The 23,818-nt window shown below is 37.2% G+C and overlaps 1 protein-coding gene and 1 long non-coding RNA gene across 2 annotated transcripts in view; one reads left to right on the forward strand and one right to left on the reverse strand.

Moving 5' to 3' along the window:
* The first annotated feature begins 4,673 nt into the window (after window positions 1-4,673).
* Window positions 4,674-23,818, forward strand: part of LOC129417294 (uncharacterized) — a 66,846-nt gene continuing 47,701 nt past the window's right edge. The window contains exon 1 of the long non-coding RNA XR_008635717.2: window positions 4,674-4,947. This is a non-coding gene — a long non-coding RNA (uncharacterized lncRNA). The remainder of the gene's footprint in view (window positions 4,948-23,818) is intronic.
* cyp26c1 (cytochrome P450, family 26, subfamily C, polypeptide 1) lies at window positions 9,677-15,553 on the reverse strand. Its single transcript, XM_073869298.1, has 6 exons — window positions 15,350-15,553; window positions 14,539-14,763; window positions 13,789-14,064; window positions 13,551-13,706; window positions 12,915-13,325; window positions 9,677-12,382 (listed from the first exon to the last, which is right to left on the reverse strand). The coding sequence occupies exons 1-6, from the start codon at window positions 15,551-15,553 to the stop codon at window positions 12,005-12,007; spliced, it is 1,650 nt and encodes a 549-aa protein (XP_073725399.1). The 3' UTR covers window positions 9,677-12,004.

Genomic DNA, 23,818 nt, shown 5'->3' on the forward strand with positions numbered 1-23,818 from the left:
GTTTACCTAAGGCTTAATTGTAACACTGTGTGACAACTAACCACGCTGTGTAAAAATGTTTTTAATCCCAGCTATCATCAGTTACTAGGAGTTGCTGACATGTTTCAAAATTGTGTTATGTTTTAGGCAACAAGACAGTGATTAAAATAATATAAGGTTGGATCTGGTGACTTACACACCCAACTCAGAATTCAAAAAAATAAAACATATGAAGAAATTTACTTCCATGCCTCTTTAATATCTTAATGACAACACATCACATTGTGCCCTGCTCACCCTTATAAACAGTAAACATGATATCACCTCATGAAATTAACCCCAGAGGGTCTTTATGGCTTAATGTAATAGTCAGGCTTGTGCACTTTCTGTGTCAGGTGGTACAACCAATGTAAAACTAGAAAAATGCTAATTTATCAAACACATTTAAACAGGCTTTATGCCCAGCTGGACTACTTCCTGAACTGAAAATCACAAACACAAACAAATTGATTAATCCAGGTGTGCCTGACCTCAGTAGTCACTACGACAATAATCAGACACAACTGGATTAATCAGTTTGTCCAATAATGGCAGACAGGAAACAAGGAGCTGGCTGAAGTTCAGGAAGTACTGCAGCTGGGCATAAAGCCTATTCAATTTTAAAAAGGATGTTTATGAATTGGATATCACAGGTAAAAGCTTATACCACCAGCACCCATGTAGAAGTTAAATGTAAATTGATTATAGAGGTCAGGTGGTACAACCAGAAAGTCAAAGGGTACGACTGCTAGAATGCCCTTATAATATGTATATAATTATTTCTAAATTGTTACAATTTTAAATTAAATAAACAGTGGTCCAAACCTATTTGTCAAATCCTTCGCTCTTTTGGCAAAACCTTAAACAAAAACCTTGCAAAACTCTAAACACAGGCAGCAAAAGTTAACACAACTACAACTGGTTTTGCAGTTGTACATTTTTTAATAGGCTACTTTATGATTTTCATTTAGAATTTTTTTTCGATTTATTTATATGAGATATATGTTCTTAAAATGTATCGTTTATGAAATGTTATGGTCAACTATTTTCAAACTATTTTCAGTATTATATTTTAAAAGTCCCTATCAAGTAAACAAACCAGCATGACACAGCTAGGAAGCGCATACTGGCATATAGACAATCCTTGATTGTTTACTTGGTTGTGGAAAAAAATAATCATCATCAAATGTACTGAAATGTTGTTCAATAAACAAAAAACGTTTGCATTGCATCATTCTTATTTTTTTTTAAATACGTTTTTAGGAGCTTGTTTTGTCATGTACGTACCTGCGTGTGACCGATAGACGGCGCTGTGTTCAAGCAAATTATGCCGTGAACTTAAGTGACCTTTGACCCGTTCCTCAAGGTGATGTCAGCATTGACGCAGATGAACGGTGCTCAGGTAAACCACAGAAATCGGGAGCTGGGCGCTTCAAAGAAGCCGACACGCAACAACCAACCACAAACCTGTTTTTTCTTTGTTACCGTCGACGTTTCCTCGCTGTAATCGCAGCCTGTGGCGCTGCGCGTAGCTGACAGAACAGGTTAAGAGAGCAAGACTAATAACTGTTTTCATTCTTAAACGCCTGTGTCTTCCTGCAAGGCCTGGCGGGTGTTATATCACAGAGAGATAAACAGCAGGTACAGAGGGTGTGGTCTTCTGACTGCATCATTTGTATTTATACCCTATGTTCAACCAAACCAAATAAATTTGTTATTGTCTGTCTCAGACATTATAATAATGACATGTTTTGCATCGGGCGAAAGGACAGGGACGCGTAAATGCTGACTTGTATTTAGTACTGCATTCGTAAGACTTGTGGTTGGTTAGTAATGCTGTACTTGATTTTTTACTGCAAACTTTATGCAACTGTTCGACACGCACCAAAGATTCATATGTGCACATTATCCCAAACAAAACAAAACAAAAAATCTTAAAACGTATAACTTCTAATGATTTGACTTTTTATGTTATGTCATCAAATCCTTTTTCCCCAACGCCACGTTTAACAATCTAATCAATTCCCATAAGTGTCACACATAAAAAATGTGGATGAGCAAACCGAATACAGTTCCAGGAAGGCTTGGTTCTCATGAATTATTGTGGATAGTATAATACTCTGGCATTTTTTTACTTTTTGAAAGGAAGCCATATATGCCTGAGGTGATTGCATTTCCCTGCTTTCATCACATAAGCGCATGCAGAAAGCACAACTGACACACCTGGTTCAGAAAAGTACCTTAAGTTCAATATCAGGTCGGTATCGCCGTCTGCTAACCTGTGGGTGTGGGAAGCAAGAATACATGAGGGTGTTAAAGAGAGGTGAGGCATTAGCAACGGCATGAAGCCTGCTGTAAAAGCCAGATTTCTGGAAAATCATAGAAAAATATGACCTGAGATTGAACTCGGAAGAAAGATGCTGCAGGTCTACTGTACAGGCTCTTCTTGAAAACAGTGCTTTTAAAAGAATCACAAGTAATAACGTCAGTAACTTTAATTTTCACTATCCCTATAAGACGGTTTCAGCAGTAACAACACAAACAAGCGGCTTTCGTGCTCAACTTGTAACTTCCGAAAAACTCCGCTTAGAAATAAATAACAACAAAGTCCTTTTAAAGTAGTTTATTTATATAACGAGCACAATAAACAACACGTAGATTACCTAGGAAACCAAAACATTATTTTCGATGAGGTATTTAGTCAACAGTTTAGCAACTAGTCAGACCATTAAAGAAACAGAAACCGGAAGTAAAGTTCCATCCAGGTGCGTAGTAACCACACCGCACCTGAGTTTGATGAAACCTTCAATGGCTCTTTCCCAAATGGCGCACTTCATGTGGACTTTTGCGGCTTTCACATAGGACGCTGTGTGCTCCGCTATGCTCGTGGTATGCTCGACGCAACAACAAACTGCCCTTGCGCGGCGCAAGCCATTGAAATTAATGGGTTTCATAGCGCTGCGCACACCGCGTCCTATGTGAAAGCCGCATTTCGGTCTTGTGGACTTAAATTGCCCGTGTTCGCTTAGTCTATGAGTCCGTAGGGTGTCCCATCTGTCATTTTTACGCTCCGAAGTGTGCTCATCAGCGCCCCCTTTGCATCCTTGATGCGGTCTTCGGCGAAGCCCGCACTGCAGTAGGCTTTGCGCACTTTACCAACCCTATAGTCCTTGCAAATTATCAATCAGACCAATCAGCCGACAGAAGGGAGCAGTTGATGGGCAACTTCTCTTTCTATTTCCGGCATGACGCTCGAGTCTGTCCCAAAATACGACGCCGGTGCGCCCTCTTGGACTCCAGTCAAGGGTCCCTAAGGTCTACACTACTTGATGTCATCCAAGTGTGGACTCTGAGAAGGTCTACAAGTCCGGAATGTGGACATTCGGTCTCGTGGCCTTAAGTTACGCGTGCTCACTTGGTCTGTAGGGTGTCCCATCTGTAATTTTTACGCTCTGAAGTGTGCTCATCAGCGCCCCCTTTGCATCCTTGATGCAGCAGGCTTTGCGCACTTTATCAATCCAGAAGTCCTTGCGAATGAGCAATCAGACCAATTAAACGACGGAAGGGACAAGTGACGCTCCAGTCTGTCTCAAAATACGACTCCAGTGCACCCTCGTGGACTCGCGTCAAGGGTCCCTAAGGTCTCCACTACATGATCATCAAAGTGTGGATACTGAGGATGTCCATAAGTCCGACGTGTGCCATTTGGGACAGTGCCTATACAGTAGATCAGTGGTTCTCAAACTGGGGGCAATGGTGTCCTGTGGAGCAAGGAGATTGTGGTACAACAGTTGTCACTGTGACAGTACCTTTAAAAAAGGTTTTAATATGTACCATTTTGGTACAGATAAACATTTGAGGAATCAGTATGTACCTCTAAGGTCCCAATTTCTACCTTTGAGGTACTAATTATGCACCTTTTAGTCACAAAATTTTATTTTTTGAAAACCCAGTGACAACTTTTGTACCTTTTAACTCAGGCCTACATTATTTTACAACAGATATTTTAATACATTTCACAAGAAAAAAAACTCAATTTACAACATTTATTAATTCTATTCTACAGCATTTTAAAATCTAAGCTTATATTAATTTCAGCAATACATGTTTAAAATAAAAAAAATTAACTTTTAACATTAGTTAATGTTAATAAACTGACATGAACAATTGCATTACCATTGAAACACTAAAAAGTGTAAGCTGCTCTACTTAAAAAACTTTTTAAAAGTTTTATAAATTAAATGGTCTCACTTAAGTGAACAATTTAAGGTAAAAAAAAAAAAAAATTTACTTTGTAACACCTCAAATATTTTAAAATTTTCAACTTAAAATTTTTACTGAGAAAAATGAATAAAAAAGCATTATTACCAATTAATTTTTTTACGTTGATCCAACTTTTACTTTTTACAGTGTAAAGATGAATAAATGCAAAAAAAATCTATTGCTTATTTTTAGTTAGTGTTAGCTAGTGCGTTACAAATACAATATTAACAAATACAACCTTATTGTAAAGTGTTACCAACTATTCTTTTCAAACATTTTCCTCAAGCATCATAAACATTGTATTGTGATAGTTTTGCATGAGTCTTTGACAAAAAGGTCACTGAAAGGTCTCTTGTTTCGCGCACCCTTTGTGCGCACTCTTTCACAGTTGCTATATGATGTTAATACACAAAAACAAGTCATTAAATGTATCATTTGTTACATTGTTACACTTTGAAAGGTTCAAGGGTGTATTTGACATAAATAATAATGCTTCTTGCCTTCATATGACATTTCTTTTCAGAGATTGGGTGCAGGATGGAGCTGCAGGGGTTTCAACATATATATACTGTATGTATATGCAAAATATATATACACACAAAGGCTTCCAGCAGGCCGAACAAGTCTAAACAGAATCCAGTTTAAATTGTTTTTCTGTCTTATCAGGTAAGAGACGTCTATTGACAATCACATTCAAACTGACATTTGTGACACACCATAACTGATTAGCATCAGGTTTGATGACAGATCTTTGAATTCAAACGCCACCATACCGCAGCTGTAGGCCCTATCAAAAAATACATGAAACTGCCCTTTGAAGACGCTCGGTCAGGCTGAACCTATTTATTTGTTTACATTGTTTCAGCATCAATGCAAGCTTATGCCGATATGACGACAGAGCGCTTATGGGCGCAGTGTGTATTATTGCGTAGATTCTTCTTTATTAATGCACGTCAGTCACCTCGCTATTGAACCCTAAAAAACCCATCCCCACCTTCAGCATCTGTGACAGTCTGATGAACAATGTGGCTTTAAAATTTTGCCATTATTCACCTAAGGCAATGATGGGAATTCCTCTGTGAACCTTGCGTTCTTTTTATCTCAAGTTCAGTCCGCTCATGTCAAGCCATCACTGTCAGCACTGACTGTTGTGTATTCTTCTTCTCTGAATGTTCCTTGTGAATTAACATTTCTGTTAAGGAAGTAGGCAGTATAGTGTGGATGAATATGTTATAAAGAAGAACAGGAAACTGTGTTGTTTAATAAAGATAAAAACACAGGGTCACGTTGAGGTGATTTCCTTATTCTGAATATGTCTTCACACACACCTTTCTTGGGACAATCCTGTACTTTTGGTGAACTACTCTTCCTTTGAACCTGGCAGAAGATTACTTATATTTTGCCTAGAGGTGTTATTAATTATGAGAGAGAGAGAGAGATTTTGAATGAGATATTTAAGTACACTCTTGATCATGAAGCTATAACTTATCCAGAAGTTTATGATCACTTAATAATATTGAATTCATACAAATAAATCAGAACATTTAAGTATACAAGTTGACTCATAATAAATAATGTAAAATGACACAGGGAATAAGTATGGAACACACTTTTTAATACTTTGTAGAAAAGCCTTTGTTTGTGATTACAGCTTCTAGACACCTCTTGAATGGAGAGACCAGTCATCTGCTTTGCTCAGGAGTGATTCTGGACCATTCTTCCACACAAATGGTCTAAAGTTCCTTGGGCCTCTTTTGTAAACTCTGATCTTCAATTCTCTCCATAGATTTTCTATGGAATTTATGTCAGTTGAATGACTAACGACTCTTTTCATTTTCAGCTTTCTGGTAGATGGCAGCAGATTTTTATCCAAAAATGTCCCGGTATATTTCTCCATTCATTCTGCCTTCAATAATATGAAGTCTGCCAGTACCCCTTGCTGAAAGCAGCCCCAAACTATGATGCTTCCACCCCCAAACTTAACTGTTGGTATGGTGTTCTTGGGGTGGTGGGCAGTGCCATTTCTTCTTCAAACATGGTGTGTAGAATGACTGCCAAAAAGTTCAATTTTGCTTTCATCTGACTATACTATAGTCTCCCAATAATCCATAGGCTTCTCCAAATGCTCTTTCGCAAACTTTAGCCGAGCCTCAACATGCTTTTTGTTCAGCAATGGAGTCTTGCGTGGTGAGCGTGCATGGATGCCATGGCAGTGCAGTGCATTGCTTATAGTTTTCTTTGAAACAACAGTACCTGCTGATGCAAGGTCTTCCTGAAGTTCTTCCCAAGTGGTTCTTGGCTCTTGGAGAAGTCTCCTGATTATTCTTTGGACTCCTTGGACAGGGATCTTACATGGAGCACCGGATCGTGACCGGTTTATGGTGAAGTGATGCCTATTCCATATCCGGATAATGGCCCCCACAGTGCTCCCAGGAACATTCAGCATTCTGGAAATGCGCCATTGCCATCTAAATGCTTTTCAAATGCGATAAGATTACAAAGATCTTAAGAGTTCTTTGCTTTTACCCATCATGAAGTCATCATCTGTGTGCCTCCTGGATAATGAGAAGCCGGTATAGGCCATTAATTAGGACTAAAGCAGCTGATATCAATTAGTACTGATAGGGGGCAGGGTTTCTCTCTCAATACTGACAGATTTCAGGTGATCTCCTGGCTTTTTATGCCATTTTGCACCTTGTTCTCTTCATGTGTTCAATACTTATTCCCTGTGTCATTTCACTTTATTTATTATGACTCAACTTGTATACTTAAATGTTCTGATTTCTTTGTATTAATTCAATATTTGGCTTAATGGCTAAATCTGGTGGAAATTTTATGTCAATAGCCCACTTAGAAATCCCCTTACTGATAAAAACGCTGATGTGTTAAAGGTGCAGTGTGTAATTTTTAGAATGATCTCTTGACAGAAATGCAAAATAATATGCAAAAATATATTATTAGGGGTGTATAAAGACCTTTCATAATGAACCGTTATTTGTTTATTACCTTATAATGAGATGTTTTTATCTACATACACCGAGGGTCCCCTTACATGGACTGAGCCGTTGGTTGCATTTCACAACCTCACCACTAGATTCCGCTAAAATTTACACACTGCACCTTTAAATGCTTATTTTCCCTGCTGTATTTTTTATATGAATGACATGGACAAATTATAAAGAAAAGCAGCTAATAAGAGCCTATAATACATGGGAACTCCTTCAATGATGTTTAAAAAGCACCTCAGGGTGAGACATCAAGAGGCCGGTTGATAAAACACCAATAGTACATAGAGTAAATTCTAGGCATGGTTGTCAAAAACATGGTTATTTCGTGTTTACCATGATTTTACTACATTTACCATGTTTTTTCAACTGTAGTAAAACCATGGTTAATTTTATAAGGGTTAGTTTATTAATATTCTAAAATGTGAAGAAAAATATAAACTTTTGAAACAGGACATATGTGACCCTGGCGGTGAAATCCAGGCTCAAGTTTCATAATCAAATTAGAAAAGTTTGATTTTACTCATTGAGTTCCATTTAGTTTCAATCTTTTACGTGGCCTTACTCAGTCAAAAGATATCAAAGTTATATTTTCACAGAACGTTATTTACATTATGTACAATGATTGTATGTTAAAACACTGCTGGGTTGTCACATATAGCTTGAATCAATAATACGTTTAAAAGTGGTTATAAAAGATACATGTATGCAGCTGAGAAACGTGCGTCTATCTACATGTGTGTGTCCTCACCTTTGCTCTTATTTTTTGAGTATAGAGGGTTGCTGTAAGTACCTGTAGATGGGATAGATGTGAGTGTTTTGGGCAGGAAGCATTTGTGCTGCAGGGTAATTACAGTGTAGACACCAGCTGCTGTTTCTGCATTCCAACACACACACACTTATTCTGCCAACAGAGGTCATGACACATCACATACACAGATTCGACTATCATCCATTCACTTACACACATTTTGGATGTCACCCGTAGATGATGATGTTTGTTCAAAATGGCTTTCCACTGTGTGGGTTATTTAGTATGGCTAATGGTAACACAGTGTGCCTAGTGTGTTGTATCACTGGCACTTACTGTATAAAATCATGTTGTTTATCCTGTTGGCAGTTTGTGATTGAAGGTGTGACATGCGTACAAACAAAGTAATCCGGTTCAAAAGTTCAGATGAACAATAATCCTGGCTCGGGGATATAATGCAACAATAAAGGAGATAAATAGGATTATGGAACATATAGATTTCAATAGAAATTTTATTGTAGGATCAAAGAAAGTTCAATGTTTGATTGACTGTTAACATTAGTGACTTTCTAATGCAGAGGTGAATTTTGTATAAATACGTTCATTTTCTGGCTGACAAATTATTTTAAAGTCACCATGAATTGGAAGTAGCAATTGTCTGGTTTTCCCCGTCGTGACGTATATCAAGTGAAAAGGTAGGGCGGGACTTGAATTCATTCATTGAGAATAGAATATATTTCGGACGTCACGTGACCAAACCGGAAAACTGGGTTGATCACTTCTGGTTACCGGCATGTGTTTTCGTAGCTTGTTACTGTTATTTGAAGTATTATTATTATTTGTGTTATGTTCTTTTTTATTCTAATTTCTGAATGTATGTGAGAAGAAAATGCCTTTGGCAAAAGCTAAAAAATCTAAAAAAAGTTAATTTACTTGGTAACTACAGGGGACTATTTCCGGGTACTGCGTGATATTATTGCACCTGCTGCACCCACGGTACGACAGCAAAGTTCCTTGATTATTACGCTGGAATGAGAGTATAGTTCCTAGCCATTTCGACTTAGAAAATCACAACTTTTTATTTTCCGTCGGTCGTAGTACACGATGTAACTACAGAAGAGTTAAGTTTCAAATCGGAAAAATATCGAAACTAATAATTTGGTTATTATTTTTTAGCACAATGCTAATGGTCTAATCAGATTCAATTGATTATGCTAAGCTATGCTAAAAGTGGTACTGCCAGACCCAGAGATTGACTGAATGGATTTATAAAGGTAAAAATCAAATATTTAAAAGCGGAGCTGGAAAATGAGCCTATTTAAAAAAAAGTGGAGTGTCCCTTTAAGAACTAAAGATACATGGATCAACTTGGAAAACGAAACAAATTTCAGTTTTTCATCTTATCCAATATTGGATATTTCATTGATTTCAATAGGAATCCACAAGATTGTATGATTGTGTGCGCTGTGGCTGTGTGTCAATGTATGACAACTCTTCTGTTAGTTTTTTGGCTGTACATAAGTGTACACTACCTCTTTTGCTTAGTAAAACTTAAAAACGTACAAATGGTTTGTCTTGATTAAAGTGGCTGGTTGACCAATTATATAAACATTTTTTGAACAGGAAAAGGACAACACAATTCTCAATCACTTAAACACATCACATCTCTTTATTAAATAGAGATATCTTAAACATAATAGCAGAATTCCAAATACACATTTCAAAATAGATACAGTAGAAGATATAAAATAAACATGAATACTTAGTATCTACTCCTCCAGACACACATGAAAACAAAAACTACAAATTACACACAAGTATTGACAAGACAAGGACACACACATGCTCCTATTTTGGAGAAAAAGTGCTGCTTGTTTTCTCCTTCCCTGTATCCTCCCTTTTCACAGCGCAAGGGTCATTTTTCACAGCTTACATTCATAATAAACACACACTATGCATTAGTAGCCTATTTATATGAATTAAATTAATATGTATCTTCTGTAAGTACTAGAGTACAGATAACTAGCAATTATTATAGTACAGTGGCATACAGTATAAACTAAAAAAAGTGGCATATTTATTTCATAGTGAACTATTCTTAAAGGTATAGTTCACCAAAAATTCATGTTTTTCTAAATCTGTATGAGTTTCTTTATTCTCTTAAACACAAAAGAAGATAATCTGATAAATGATGGTAAGCACACTGTTGGCCAACCATTGACTTGTACAACAACCGTTGTATTTGTTTCTCCGACTATGGAAGTCCATGGGTATCGTCAACTTTGTAGTTACCATCATTTAAACTATCCCTCTGAGAAAAAATAACATTTATAAATAGAGCTTATTCGTTTCTACTTCATTTCACAAAACAGGTTTATATATAATAAGTCTGACATAAAAGAATTAATGTATTTAAATGCTCCTTTTTTATTTTTTTCTAACAAGATAGGGGTAGGCAACGTCTGTCCTAGAGTGCCAATGTCCTGTATAGTTTTGCATGCAGCTCCAATCAAGCACACCTAAAACAGCTATTCAAGGTCTAAATAATCACCTAAAAACTACAGGTAGGCAAGGTTTTATCAGGGTTGGAACTAAAATCTGCAGGACATCGGCACTCCTGGACCGAAGTTGCCTACCCCTGATCTATAGGATACAATGCCTGCATGCTCATCATGCCTAAAAGTTTGTATTTGTTTTGCAAATAGGCTAAAGTAACTGATGAATGTTTTACTAAAACATGGATGTCCCAGTACAGGAGTTTATGATTTGCAACATGGCCTGTTATATAATGACTAAGATAGGTCCATCATTTGAATCCACAGTATTAGATTTGCAGGTGTTTTTCTTTGCACACCTGTCGGACATGGATTCCAAGTGGTTCAGCAGATCTCAACGTTTTTTGACTTCAACTTTCTCCAACTGTCCACAACCAGCCCATTCTCATGAAATCCATATAAATAGCGCGCAGTGTGATTATTGTGTAATACATACGCCAAATTCCAATTTTGCTTGCATAGGATTCAGCAGTCCTTCCCGTTCACCCACATGGCGCGTCTTTTCGTGTTTTTTACCATTGTCGCTTGGGTTTGGGGTTAGAGCAAGTTTTTGTAACATAAAATGACACCCTAAACCAAACCCCAATTCTAACCCCAACTCCAAGCGACCATGGTTTAAAAATAGACAAAGCATGGAGAAACGTATATATTAAGTGACCAGTGTTGGGGAAAGTTACTTTTAAAAGTAATGCATTACAATATTAAGTTACTTTTGCGTTATTTTTTCTTACTTGGCCGAGGCTTGATCTCTTTCAGGCCTTGCAGGTGTTTTTTATGCTCGCAAAAATGTCAAGTTCTGGCCTGCCATCTCCGTTTCTGACTCAAACTGTTTCCGCTCAGGCGATAAAAAAAAAAGATTTAAAAAAGTAACTCAAATATTAATGTGTACATTTATAAAGTAATGCGTTACTTTACTCATTACTTCAGAAAAGTAATATTATTACGTAATGCGCGTTACTTGTAATGTGTTACCCCCAACACTATAAATGACATCCTAAAGCAAACTCCAAATCTAACCCCAAACAGAAAACAAATAAAATACCAATAAATAAAATCACGCGCCATATAAGTGAACGGGCAGGTCTGCCACATCCTATGCGCGCAAAATTGGAATTTGGCATATGTATTGCAGGGTAACGGCGTGCTATTTATATGCATTTCATGAGATTGGGTTGCCACAACAGTATTTGTAGCCTCCCTCCACACCCATCACGAACCAGAAAGATGTAGCCTATATTTGTTATAAAAATGTATGTATATTGATTTTTAGTCGTTTTAGCTTATATTAAAGCTTGTTTTGTCAATTTTAAGTAATTTGAAGTCATCTTGAGGCTCCCTTAGAAGTTTGTTTTGGCCCCCCGGTTGAGAAACACTGTGTTAGATATTTCTAAGTGTCTAATTACAGATTTTTCTTATATATGAGTCGACTCCCTCCGGTTTCTTTCGATCCCGTTGTTTCTGTAGTTAAAAAACACGTGCAATCCATTGACCGGATGCACGACCGGCACGGTCTGCATTCTGGGATATGTTTCCGTCGCGAGACTCCACTCAGCCGTGGCGAGCAACTCCACTGCAAGAGTTTTCAGCACGATCAAAGCAAGCTCCCGTCCGATGCAGCTCCTCACTCCGCCACCGAAAGGCACGTAGCTGAAACGTTCGTTTTTACTCTCATCTCGATCAGCGCCGAACCGGTCCGGGTCAAAGAGCTCCGGGTTCTGATAGGCGGCGGCGGTCTCGTGAGTGTCACGGATGCTGTACATGACGCTCCACCCCTTCGGGATCTGATAACCCTGTAGATGCAGAACATATGAATTAATTTGCTGTCCAGAGTATCAGTTTTTACGAAGGTCGTTCAAGGCAAACTAGGAGTTTGTTTTATGAGAATAAGAGGCAAGTCCCAGTTTGCTTGAACGACCCTTGTAAATGTGTTTTTTATTTAAGCAAAGACAGCAGATAACTCCAGGTCAGAGCTGTACCAGATCTGTGACAGATCCACTGACTTCGGCATGGATCCGGTGCAGATCCGGCCCGGAGTCATGGTGTAGTACTGGTCAACATTACTGGCAGTACCTGGATAAGCGGTGTGTTATCAATTTTAGCGATTGTTGTGAACCTGAGAAGGTCGCAACTGACCAATTAGGATAAAAAAATTCAGAGAGCCGTGTAAAAATAGTAAAAAATATTTTTTTTGTTATAATTTTATCAGTTTAATTATGTTAGCCTTTTAAGTTAGTCTCTAAATATATATAGAAACACTTTTTCACCTTAAACTTGGATCAAACAGCTTGCATTCGTAAACATAATATGTTTGAAGGAACTCACATTCAATTCAAATGTTTGCAGCACGGTCCTGTATCCCCCAGACACTGGAGGAAGAAATCGGATCACTTCTTTGACCACACAGTCCAGGTAAGAAAGCTGGCCCATTTTTTCCAAACTGAGATATGGGACGTGGATCCGAGAGCGACGCCCCTCCTCCTTTTCCACCGTTTCAAATGACGTTGTTTTATTCTTCGCTAAACTCCTCTCAGCCGCTTCGCTTTCCTCATTGATGACGTTGCCATGGCAACGCGAGCGGCAGTAGCCGTGCGAGTCACCGATCAAGCCCTCGCTCTCCAGCTCGACTCTTGCGCTCTCGCTCACATCTGGATGGCGCAGGAGCTGCAGGATGAGGGACGTGGATGCGCTGGCTGTGGTGGAGTGCGCAGCGAAGATTAACTCCACCGCAGTTTCCTGAAATTAATTTACATCATTGTTATTAATTTTGAATCATAATTGAATCATAGTTGAAAGTTTACATTTTATTTACATTTATGCATTTAATGTATGCATTTGAGCTGTTTCTGTGGTCGCATCAAACCCACGACCGCGTTGCTAACGCAATGCCTCTAGATACAGGCTCCGCAATCATCTGACTTTTTTAACAGTAAAGCAATGCAAAAAAGTTTTAGGCATTACCTTGAGTTCTTGCATTGTGAGTTCGTAGTCATTTTCTCTTGCACTACTCAGGATATAGTCGAAAGCATCACAGTAATCATCGGCTTGGGTTTTTTGTAGTTTCTCCTCTATGATCTTCTCCATGGCAGAATGCAAAATCTCACGAGCCCTGATTCCCTACAACAAACCACAAATGCCATGCACATTTTGTTTATTTGGCCTTAGACAGTTGGTAAATAGACAGACAGATCCTTCTTACCTTGCGCAGGCCGCTTACGGGGTTGTCAAATGGAAGAGAGAACAGGTTGTTCATGAGCTGTTCAAAGGTTTTCGAGAGAGAGAGGATGCGCTGCTCTTCCAGACGGAGACCGAGCAGGACCCGCACCGCGATGCGGAAGGTGAGCGACTTGGAAGCGGCGTAAACATCCACAGAGCCGGACTCTGCGCACCACTTGGCAATTTCAGACTTGACGACGTCTTGAACCCGCGTCAGATACGTCTCGAGCGCCCCGCGGCTGAACACTTTTGAAAGGATCTAGGAAACAAATTAAACAGCCTAATTATTTCACGCAAAACATGTTTCAGTATTTTCAGGCAATGTAGCCTATTTGGGCGAGAAACAGAAAACACGTTAAACAGTATCAAGTTACAAATAGGCTACACAATTTTAAGTGGAAAAAAGCATTAATTTGATTTAATGTTGCGAACATTTCCATAAGTGTAACATTTCGATTGAAATTGCATTCAAGTGCATTATTCTGCGAACACATAAAAAACAAAAAATATTAAAAAGAGAACTTAAATTCAACTGGGTGCTAAAGCAGAGCGTGACATTTGCAAAACAAACTTTATTATTTGTTCTCATTATTATTGGAATTGTTGCATCATTTTTATATAAACTAATAAACCACCCATTCATAATGTTTAGTCATCTATCGTAATTTAACGCCCATTTTACACCAGTCACATCCAAACGAATCTTTGCATGCATTTAAGACATTTGGCTTACTTTTCTTTTCCTCCTGTGGAGGTCACCAACCGAGTTTACCAGAGTGTGTGGCCCGAGGATGATGCGCGTGCTCTGAGGCCACTGCGTGCACACGAGCGTGTGCTCACCAAGCAGAATCTTACGAATGTTTTCTGCGCCCGTCACCCGGATAACAGGCTTTCCCAAAAGATGAGTTTTAAAAACATTTCCATGTTTTTCACGCCTGGAGATGTGAAAGCTTGATCCCTGTTAAACGTACCAGAGAGAGTTTGAGATATTTGTTATTCATCAATTATTTTCTGTCCGACGTTTACATTGCTTGTTACATTTTTACAATAAATATAGGGGTTAGACTCACACAGTGCAATTTCTAACAATAAACTTCTATGGCCTTTTGAGGTTTTTTCGGTGGTAACAATTTTTTTTATATTCTGGAATGAAATTATCATTTTTGGCACTGAGGTGAATATCATGGTTAGGAAGAATTACACCCTCATCAAGTTCGCACATGCCATAAATCTCCTTATCCATTTGTATATTAAGCCGACAAAGATTCTGGCTCTTACCCCTTATAATTTTTTGTTTAAGAAAAATAGCGTAATTGAAAGGTTAATATAATAATTAGCAAAACTAAAATGATTATTAAAGTAATAAAGCCTACTACAATAACAAAAAATCTTTAAAATTAATTATAAGTATTACTCATTACTTAAGTGTGACTTTATAATTAAAACAGATTATAAAAATGTGGATCAGCGCATTTTTTGTGGTTACTTAATTGACACAGCAACATAATTATGCACGTTTTTTTTTTAATTCCCTTGAGGCTTACCTGGAAAAGCCAGTGGAAGGATTCTCCGATCAGCGGCCATCCCATTGATCCTTTCGGTAGTGGAAGTTTACACGCCCGATCCCGAGTGATGCTCCACCTGAATTCCCACAGCAGCCGCGTAACCACAAGCAACAGCAGTGTGGGTACGATGGCGCCTACAGCCGTCAACAACGTAGACACGAGGCAATAATCGTGCCCGAACATCTTCCACAAAAACCAAGCCAAAACGAAGGATGAACAAATCCACGGTCGATGTGATGGTTTCCTGATGGATCGCCTCCAAAAGTTGCGCAATGCAACGAAGGCACCCTTTACGCGCTCCTTGGATATCTAGGAGGAATGACCGGCACACGGATTTGACATAAATTCAATAAAGACGATTCAAAGAGAAGAGAGGAGATCTGCTTTTAAACTCTTCAGCTTCCCAGAGAACGACAAGTAAACTATTCCAAACAGTTTTACAAGTTGCATGCGCTGGCTTGTCTTTCATCCGAGTTTATCCACCTTTTCTAGGGGTGCAATCCCTGGGACACCCTTCCTATTACCCGCGCTATGACTGTAAATCTGACTCGAACTGAACTTGAAATAGAGTTGAGCAAAGATGAAATACAGTAAAAAGTTTTAAAGCGTATGTCTATTTCAAACTTTTTGCACTGAACTTCAAAGTAAAACCAACATGTGACCCAAATGATATGTCACTTGCACTAACAATCCAAAATCACAGCATCTAAAGTGAGACCATAGCAAGTGAAAGAGAGAGGGACTCACCTCAACAAAACTTTAAAACAATATCGATGACATGCAGTGAAATCTTGAAACTTCTGTCAGTCTGAGCCGTTTGTCTTTAGTGCATCTCTCTCGCTCGGGCTTTATAGGTATTGGCACATATTATGAACCACCTTCAGTGACGTATGACGAGTTTTTTTTTCTCTCTGATTGTTCGTAGAGGTCGTGCATAGATCACAGGGAATGGGGATTGTTCTTATAGCGGAGAGAGAGAGAGAGAGAGAATTTTAGGGGGGGTTTACTGATTGGTTACTTGTTTCCTTATTAAGAATCCATTCATTTCACTTGTAATTTAATTATGTAAACATTTAATGAGCAAATAAACTTAAAAATGTTTACATAAAAATCTTGCGTCTAAAATTCTGAAAACTCCATATTAAGACGACACAAGGTGTGAATAAAAGCGGAAAAATCTAGTCACACAGAAAATCATATTATTATTATTATTAAACTTATTATTATTTATATGAAAACCTCATACAAGAAAACTTTTATATTAAGGACTCTAACCCTAAAAAAATGGCCTATTGTATAGTTTCTTTGACCTATGGTTGCACTTTGTTTATTTCAAGGTTAGTTATTGATAAGTTATGAAATATATATGGTGGGTACATTTATAGAAGTCAATTATTAATCAGATAAATTATGAAAGAAAAATTTATTTCACGCTGTTGCATTTCTTACAGTGGCAGCTCCTGACTGCTCATCCAAGCGGCGCAAATTTAAAATAAGTGTTTGGAGTGTCATGTGTGTTGCCTGCGTTTTCAAAATATGTGTTTGTTGCGTCATGTGAACCATGTGCATCATGTGTTTTGTCAAAATAAGTGCCTGCTGCACACGCGTCAAAACTGTTTATGATAAAAGAGGCGCTCACGTTTAGAAAATACACGCAAGACAGTAACAGTAAACTCTGATTACGCATAAGATTATGCGAGTATCTGGCAAACGCGAGCGTCTCTTTTATCATAAACCCTTTAGACGCGTCTGCAGCAGGCACTTATTTTGACAAGACACGTGATGCACATACACGCACTTGATGCGCAGAACACATATTTTGAAATAAGGAACCACACACATGATGGGCTACATACATGTTGTGACGAACTTCGCATCGAGCGCCCACGAAAAAAGAAGTCACCGGCCGTCACTGATTTCTTACTGGAAAAATAAAAAAAGTAAAGTTCATATTTGCCATTCTACAATTATCCTAAAGAATTTCTATTTGTTTTTAATAAATTACAAAAAATAGCTGTGAATAAATTGCCAACAACACGAACACTTCAGATGTGCCAACTGTAGAAAATCTTCTGCATTTAATGATATAATATGTAGCCTATATATCTTGTAAACCATCACTATTCAGCATTTATAACATCATTAAACAACACCATGATATTATAGTATGCAATGTTATATTTTTTAAAACAACGCTTGATCCTCAAATAAGTTTTCTCTCTGGTCACAGTTATCTTACAAGATCTTGGTTGTGGCAAGGACGGTAACATGATTCATACAGGTCAAAAGATGCTGAAGATGGTTAGCTTTGAGGACACATTGTTCTTCTCTCTTTCTGAATAATTTCTGCTGTTGTGTTAGTTTTGACTTCTAGGGTCAGAGTGAGAAAGGACAGAAGAGATAGAGAAGAGAGGTACAGAAGATAATCTCTGTCTGGGGTGGTTGAACAAATCCCATTATTAATTTTAACAACTGAGACTCAGAATACCAACTAAAGCTCAAAGTCAGGTTAAAGACGTGCAGGGGCTTGTTACATAGTTAGACACTCATGGCCAGGTCTCCTCTCACACATGCACATCATACACACAACCTACTGTATAACGTATACATAGCCTATTCTATCAATGTACATAGAGAAGTACAGAGATTAAAGGTGCCATAGAATGAAAAACTGTGTTTACCTAGGCATAGATGAATAATAACAGTTCTGTACATGGTAATGACATATCGTAAGCCTCAAACACGATTGTTTCCTCCTTCTAATGTAAACCTTGTGCATGCAAAAGACCGCTGGAAAACAGGCCAATCTCAACATAACACCAATTGTGATGTAACAGTCGAGATGTACGCCCAGTTTACTAATGTGAGCTACTGGCATGAGCCTCAGAGCAGAGCACAACATTATTATTCATGACCCTTCCAAATAGTTCAAAAATAGACCATTTCATTCAAAGAACAAGGTTGTAAACGGACATGTAAAAATGTTTCTTACGATAACTAATTAAGCAGAGTTCCCTTGAAATCCTTGAAAGTTTGTGAATCTGCGGGAAACATTTAAGGCCCTGGGAAGTTATAAATATACATACATGGATACAGGTCATTGAAAGTGCTTGAATCTATTTTATGCAAGAAGTTTTCTGAAAAAAATCCATAATATTCCCTGTGTAGTGTAGGATAATATCATAAAAATTCTAGACTTTTTAAACACACGTGCTAAACTGTTTGCTTTAAATGCTTATATCTTGTATGTGAATGTTAATTCATACCAAAATGCAAACTTGTGTTTGACACATGAAAATGTCTCGGGTTATGTATGTAACTGTTCTTCCCTGAGAAGGGAACGAGACGCTGCGTCTCCCTTGACATACTTCCTGCATCCCTGTAACGCCGTCTTTGGCAATATTTTAGATAGCGATATACTTCCTGGCTCCCGCGTCACCCTGTCTTTGTCATTAAGCCTCACCATTTGATAAACACATTCAGACGCACTTACCCCTGGAGGCGTCCCCAAAGTGTCACCGCAGTGACACAGCGCGAGTTCCCTCGAAAGGGAACTGTAACAATGCATCTTGAAAGGTAACACGATGTAACCTTGCTCTCACTTAAAATGTGTCCCCACATTTAGTCCTTGAATTTGAGGGTATTGGACCTGGAAAGTCCTTGAAAGGTCCTTGAATTTGAAGTAAACTAAGGTGTAGGAACCCTGATTAAGTTACTTGATATGTAAACATCAAAGACCAATTTAACATATTATTTCAATGCATTCTTTGGCACCTTTAAAACAGCCATTTCATATTTTAACCATTCTTTGCAAGGTTTAATTTAAACACTGTGATTAATATTGCCAAATATCACCCTGGAAAGCCTAAAGGATCTGAGTGTTGTTACGTGACTTCAGCATTTCAATCAGTTTGCTACTTGTGCATTTTATCTTTATTTGATCATATGCGTCATAGTCCTGCTTTGTTTCCCAACACCAAAGATGTTTCCATAACCTTTCTAACGCACTTTTCCATCACCTGTCAGATCTAAAAGGATGATCTCATACAGTCAGCAAAACCACATCACAAAACCAGATAAATCAGTGTTGAAATTTTACAGTGCCCGTGTGAAATTAATCATTATTAACATGAAACATGAAACTGTTGATGTTGACAAAGGCAGTAATATCTTTTTGTCGACTTTTCCCCGAGCTGAAACAGACATATGAAGAGTGTTTTAGAGCCCGCCCCAACGATGTTAATCTTTAATATCAAAACAGACTTTGATCAATTTTGTGTAATTACATGCATTTGGAGGATTATTTTCCTTCGCCCCTATTCTCTGTTCAGTCTTGCTCTTCGTGACCAATATAACCTTGTGTTATACACAAAGGAATTGCATTTGAGCAATACGTTACGAGATGCTGTGCAATATCGTGACTTTAGTCACAGCATGCCGAAGGGTGTTGTTAGGCATTACAGCATGCATGACTTTATATAAAGCATCATGAGATTAATCATAGCAACATGTTTTAACTTTACTCTAGCTCATCAAAATAATTAAAATGGTTTACCTGTTTAAACCATCCAAGATTTACCAAAAATGAAATTTTATATAATACAAATGTGAAATCTTAGAGGGAAAAGTTTTTGTAAAAAATGAAATCAAATTAACATATTTTTGTTTTTCTTTAATTTACAAATTAAAGGGATAGTTCACCTTAAAATTTAAATTCTGTCATCATTTACTCATCCTCATGTTGTTCTAAACCGGTATAAATTTCTTTTTTTCTGATGAACACAAAAGAAGATATTTTGAGAAATGATGGTAAACACACAGCAGATAGTGACCATTGACTTCCATAGTAGGAAAAAATATTTTGGAAGTATTGTGATAAATGATGAAGAAAGTATTTTGATAAGTGATGGTAAGCACACAGTTGACGGTACCCATTAAATCATATTTTTTTATTCCTACTATGGAAGACAATGGTCACTATCTGCTGTGTGTTTACCATCTTTTCTTAAAATATCTTCTTTGGGTTCATCAGAAAAAAGAAATTCATACAAGTTTAGAACAATATGAGGATGAGTAAATTATGACAGAATTTTCATTTTAAGGGGAACTACCTTTAATTTGTAAATTAAAGTGACACAAAAATATTTTAATTTGATATCATTTTTACAGAAACTTTTTCCCTTTAAGATTTCACATTTGTATTATATAAAATTACATTTTTGGTAAACCTTTGTGACTGTTTAAACAGGTAAACAGTTTTAATTATTTTGACATATAAAATATTATTTAATATATTATGACAGAATTTTAATTTTAAGGTGAACTATCCCTTTAAGTTAAACAATTTCAAAATTATGTCAACTTATCACAGTCAAAACTTAGCAGGTTGGATTAACTTGCAAAACCAAGTTGTAAAATGCTACATTTTTTACTCAGAAACAGGCACAAAAGCTGTCATTTGGGTAAAAGTACAAAAGAGCGCATATTAAAAGGTACAAATTGGTACCAAGTGTATACATATAAATTGTATATATTACCTTTTTAAAGGGTTATGTCACAGTGACAGCTTTTGTACCTTTATTTCTGCGAGTACACATATTTTATAAAAAATGAAGGTGTGACACGATGCCACAGAAGAACCATTTTTGTCTAAATGGTTTCATAAAGAACCTTTAACATCTTACACAAAAAGTTCTTTAGATTATAAAAATGTATAAAAAGCAACTGTTCTTATTTATTGATAGGCACTTTGTTAAACCAAGAATGGTTCTTCTATGCCATCACTGTGAAGAACCTCTTAAGCACCTTTATTATACGAGAGACACAGAACTGCATTTTAAGTGGTCACCTTATCCCTCGCTGTCTAATGCCGCTCAATCATCAGCTCCCGGGCGCAGGTTTTGGACTCAGTGGAGGGGTCACAGGGGGAGAGAAAGTGTCTCTGCTGATGATCAGAGGTACAGCCTCATCTTTCAACGATACAAAAAACACTTCCTGTCGGACAGAGAGACCCCTCAGTGCACAAGGCCTCCAAGACATTAGGTGTTAAAGTAAAGGAGTATAAAAACGAATAAAAGCATCAATATAGTTATAGTTAAAGCGATAAAGGATAAAATAGCATATATAGACAAAATAATGAACGAGAAACAATCGCAGAAAAAAAAGAAGACTGTATTCCCCACTTGTGGCTATCTTTCATCAAGGTAGTCCTCATTCACGTCTATCACATACACACACACATGCATACTCGTCTCCGGGATGTTCTTCTTTGATTCCTAAGGGGGTTTCCCTCCTCTCAGACGCTGCCTGTCATCACTGCGTGTCTGAGAGAGAGGTAGAGAAATAAATTAGACCCCTTTTCGGGCTGAAATGTTTCTATTTTGCATTCTTAAAAAAAATATTTTTAGCAAAAAGAAAAGTTGAATTCAAAAAAGTAATGTTTTGATGAATAATGAATTTCAGAATGACATAATATTTGGGATGCATTAATGGATGATGACACAAACTTGTTTATTTGTTTAGTTTAATTATTCATTTTGTGTTACCATTTTTATTGTTTAAAATATTCTGATTAAACTAAATATAAATTAAATAAATTTTACTTTTTTTACTGTGGATGCAAACGTTCACGTATAAAAAATAAAAGACATTCATTAAATCCCTCGGGCCATGATTGAGGTTTAGATGTGTAAAAACTTCTGACCACCCGACTGACTTCCTTATCTGTCAGAGAGGTGTGACGCTAAGCGGGTATCAGGTTCTGTTCTGGGTGTCGCCCCGTGACCTCACACGCTGACCCTTGAGGCCTACACTTCCTCCTCGTTGCCGTGGTGATGCAGCAAAAACACAATACCACGATTCATCTCTTTTATTAGCAAACTGTTTTGAATCATGACCAAAACAAAGACTCAAAATCTATAAATAAAATCAAACTGCATGAACAGGTGTTCTTTCGGCATAAAGACATTTACCGGTATGTTGCATAATGATCGACTGACGGCACATTATTAAATAGCTGCTTACCAAATTTATGTACTTATATCATGTAAAGCATTCCTGAAAATAATAATCAATGATATGGCATCCTGCTATGACATCAATGGAAATAAAATGCAGCAAGTTTAATAAACAACTTATGCAAGTCAATTCAACCTACGTCAAAAGTTTTGACTTGTTGTAAGTTGACAAAACTTAGGAACACAAGTTGAAATTGTTTAACTTAATTTGTTAGGTTAAAGTAACATAACATATATGTTGATTTGATATAATTTTTTACAGTGAATGTAGCAAAGTGCCTTGATATGGATATTGTCAGTATTATTACAATTTCAGTTCTGCATGAGATAACCAGTAAAATGATAAAAAATGATTTAAGTCTGAATGAAGTCTAAGTTTCTAAACCCTAATATACCACAATATCAGAATGAAATGTGAAGGATATTATGTCCTTAAAGGATTAGTCCACTTTCTTAAAAAAATCCAGATAATTTACTCACCACCATGTCATCCAAAATGTTGATGTCTTTCATTGTTTAGTCGAGAAGAAATTAAGATTTTTCAGGAAAACATTACAGGATTTTTCTCATTTTAATGGACTTTAATGGACCCCAACACTTAATACATTTTAATGCAGTTTAAAATTGCAGTTTCGTCGCAGTTTCAAAGGACTCTAAACGATCCCAAATGAGGCATAAGGGTCTTATCTAGCGAAACGATTGTCATTTTTGGCAAGAAAAATAAAAAATATGCACTTTTAAACCGCAATTTCTCGTCTTCCTCCGGTCCTGTGACATGCCAGCGCGACCTCACGTAATACGTCATCACGTCAAGAGGTCACAGATGACGTATCAAAACTACGCCCCAGTGTTTACAAGTGTGAAGAAAGAAGACCGCTCCGACGTTGTTGTATGTCAAATGATACTAATTAATGTCTTTGTGTTAGTTAATTGTTTCAAATGTGCATTTCATATATGTAACACGTGACCTTTTCACGGCATTACGCAATTACGTGAGGTCGCGCTGGCTCATCACACAGCCGGAGGAAGAAGAGAAGTTGTTGTTTAAAAGTGTCAAAAATGACAATCGTTTCGCTAGATAAGACCCTTATGCCTTGTTTGAGATCATTTAGAGTCCTTTGAAACTCCTTTGAAACTGCAATTTTAAACTGCATTAAAACTGTTAAACGTTGGGGTCCATTAAAGTCCATTAAAATGAAAAAAATCCTGGAATGTTTTCCACAAAAAAACATAATTTCTTCTCGACTGAACAAAAGACATCAACATTTTGGATGACATGGTGGTGAGTAAATTATCTGGATTTTTTTTTTAAATGGACTAATCCTTTAAGGCAAACAATTAATTTATTGAAACCTATCGTTTTCAATTATTTTATTTTTTTTTACAAAATAACACATTCAGAACTGCCATTTTAGATTTCTTTAAATGTTTT

The sequence above is a fragment of the Misgurnus anguillicaudatus genome, chromosome 7 (genome assembly GCF_027580225.2).
Source record: "Misgurnus anguillicaudatus chromosome 7, ASM2758022v2, whole genome shotgun sequence".
NCBI classification, from domain to species: Eukaryota; Metazoa; Chordata; class Actinopteri; order Cypriniformes; family Cobitidae; genus Misgurnus; species Misgurnus anguillicaudatus.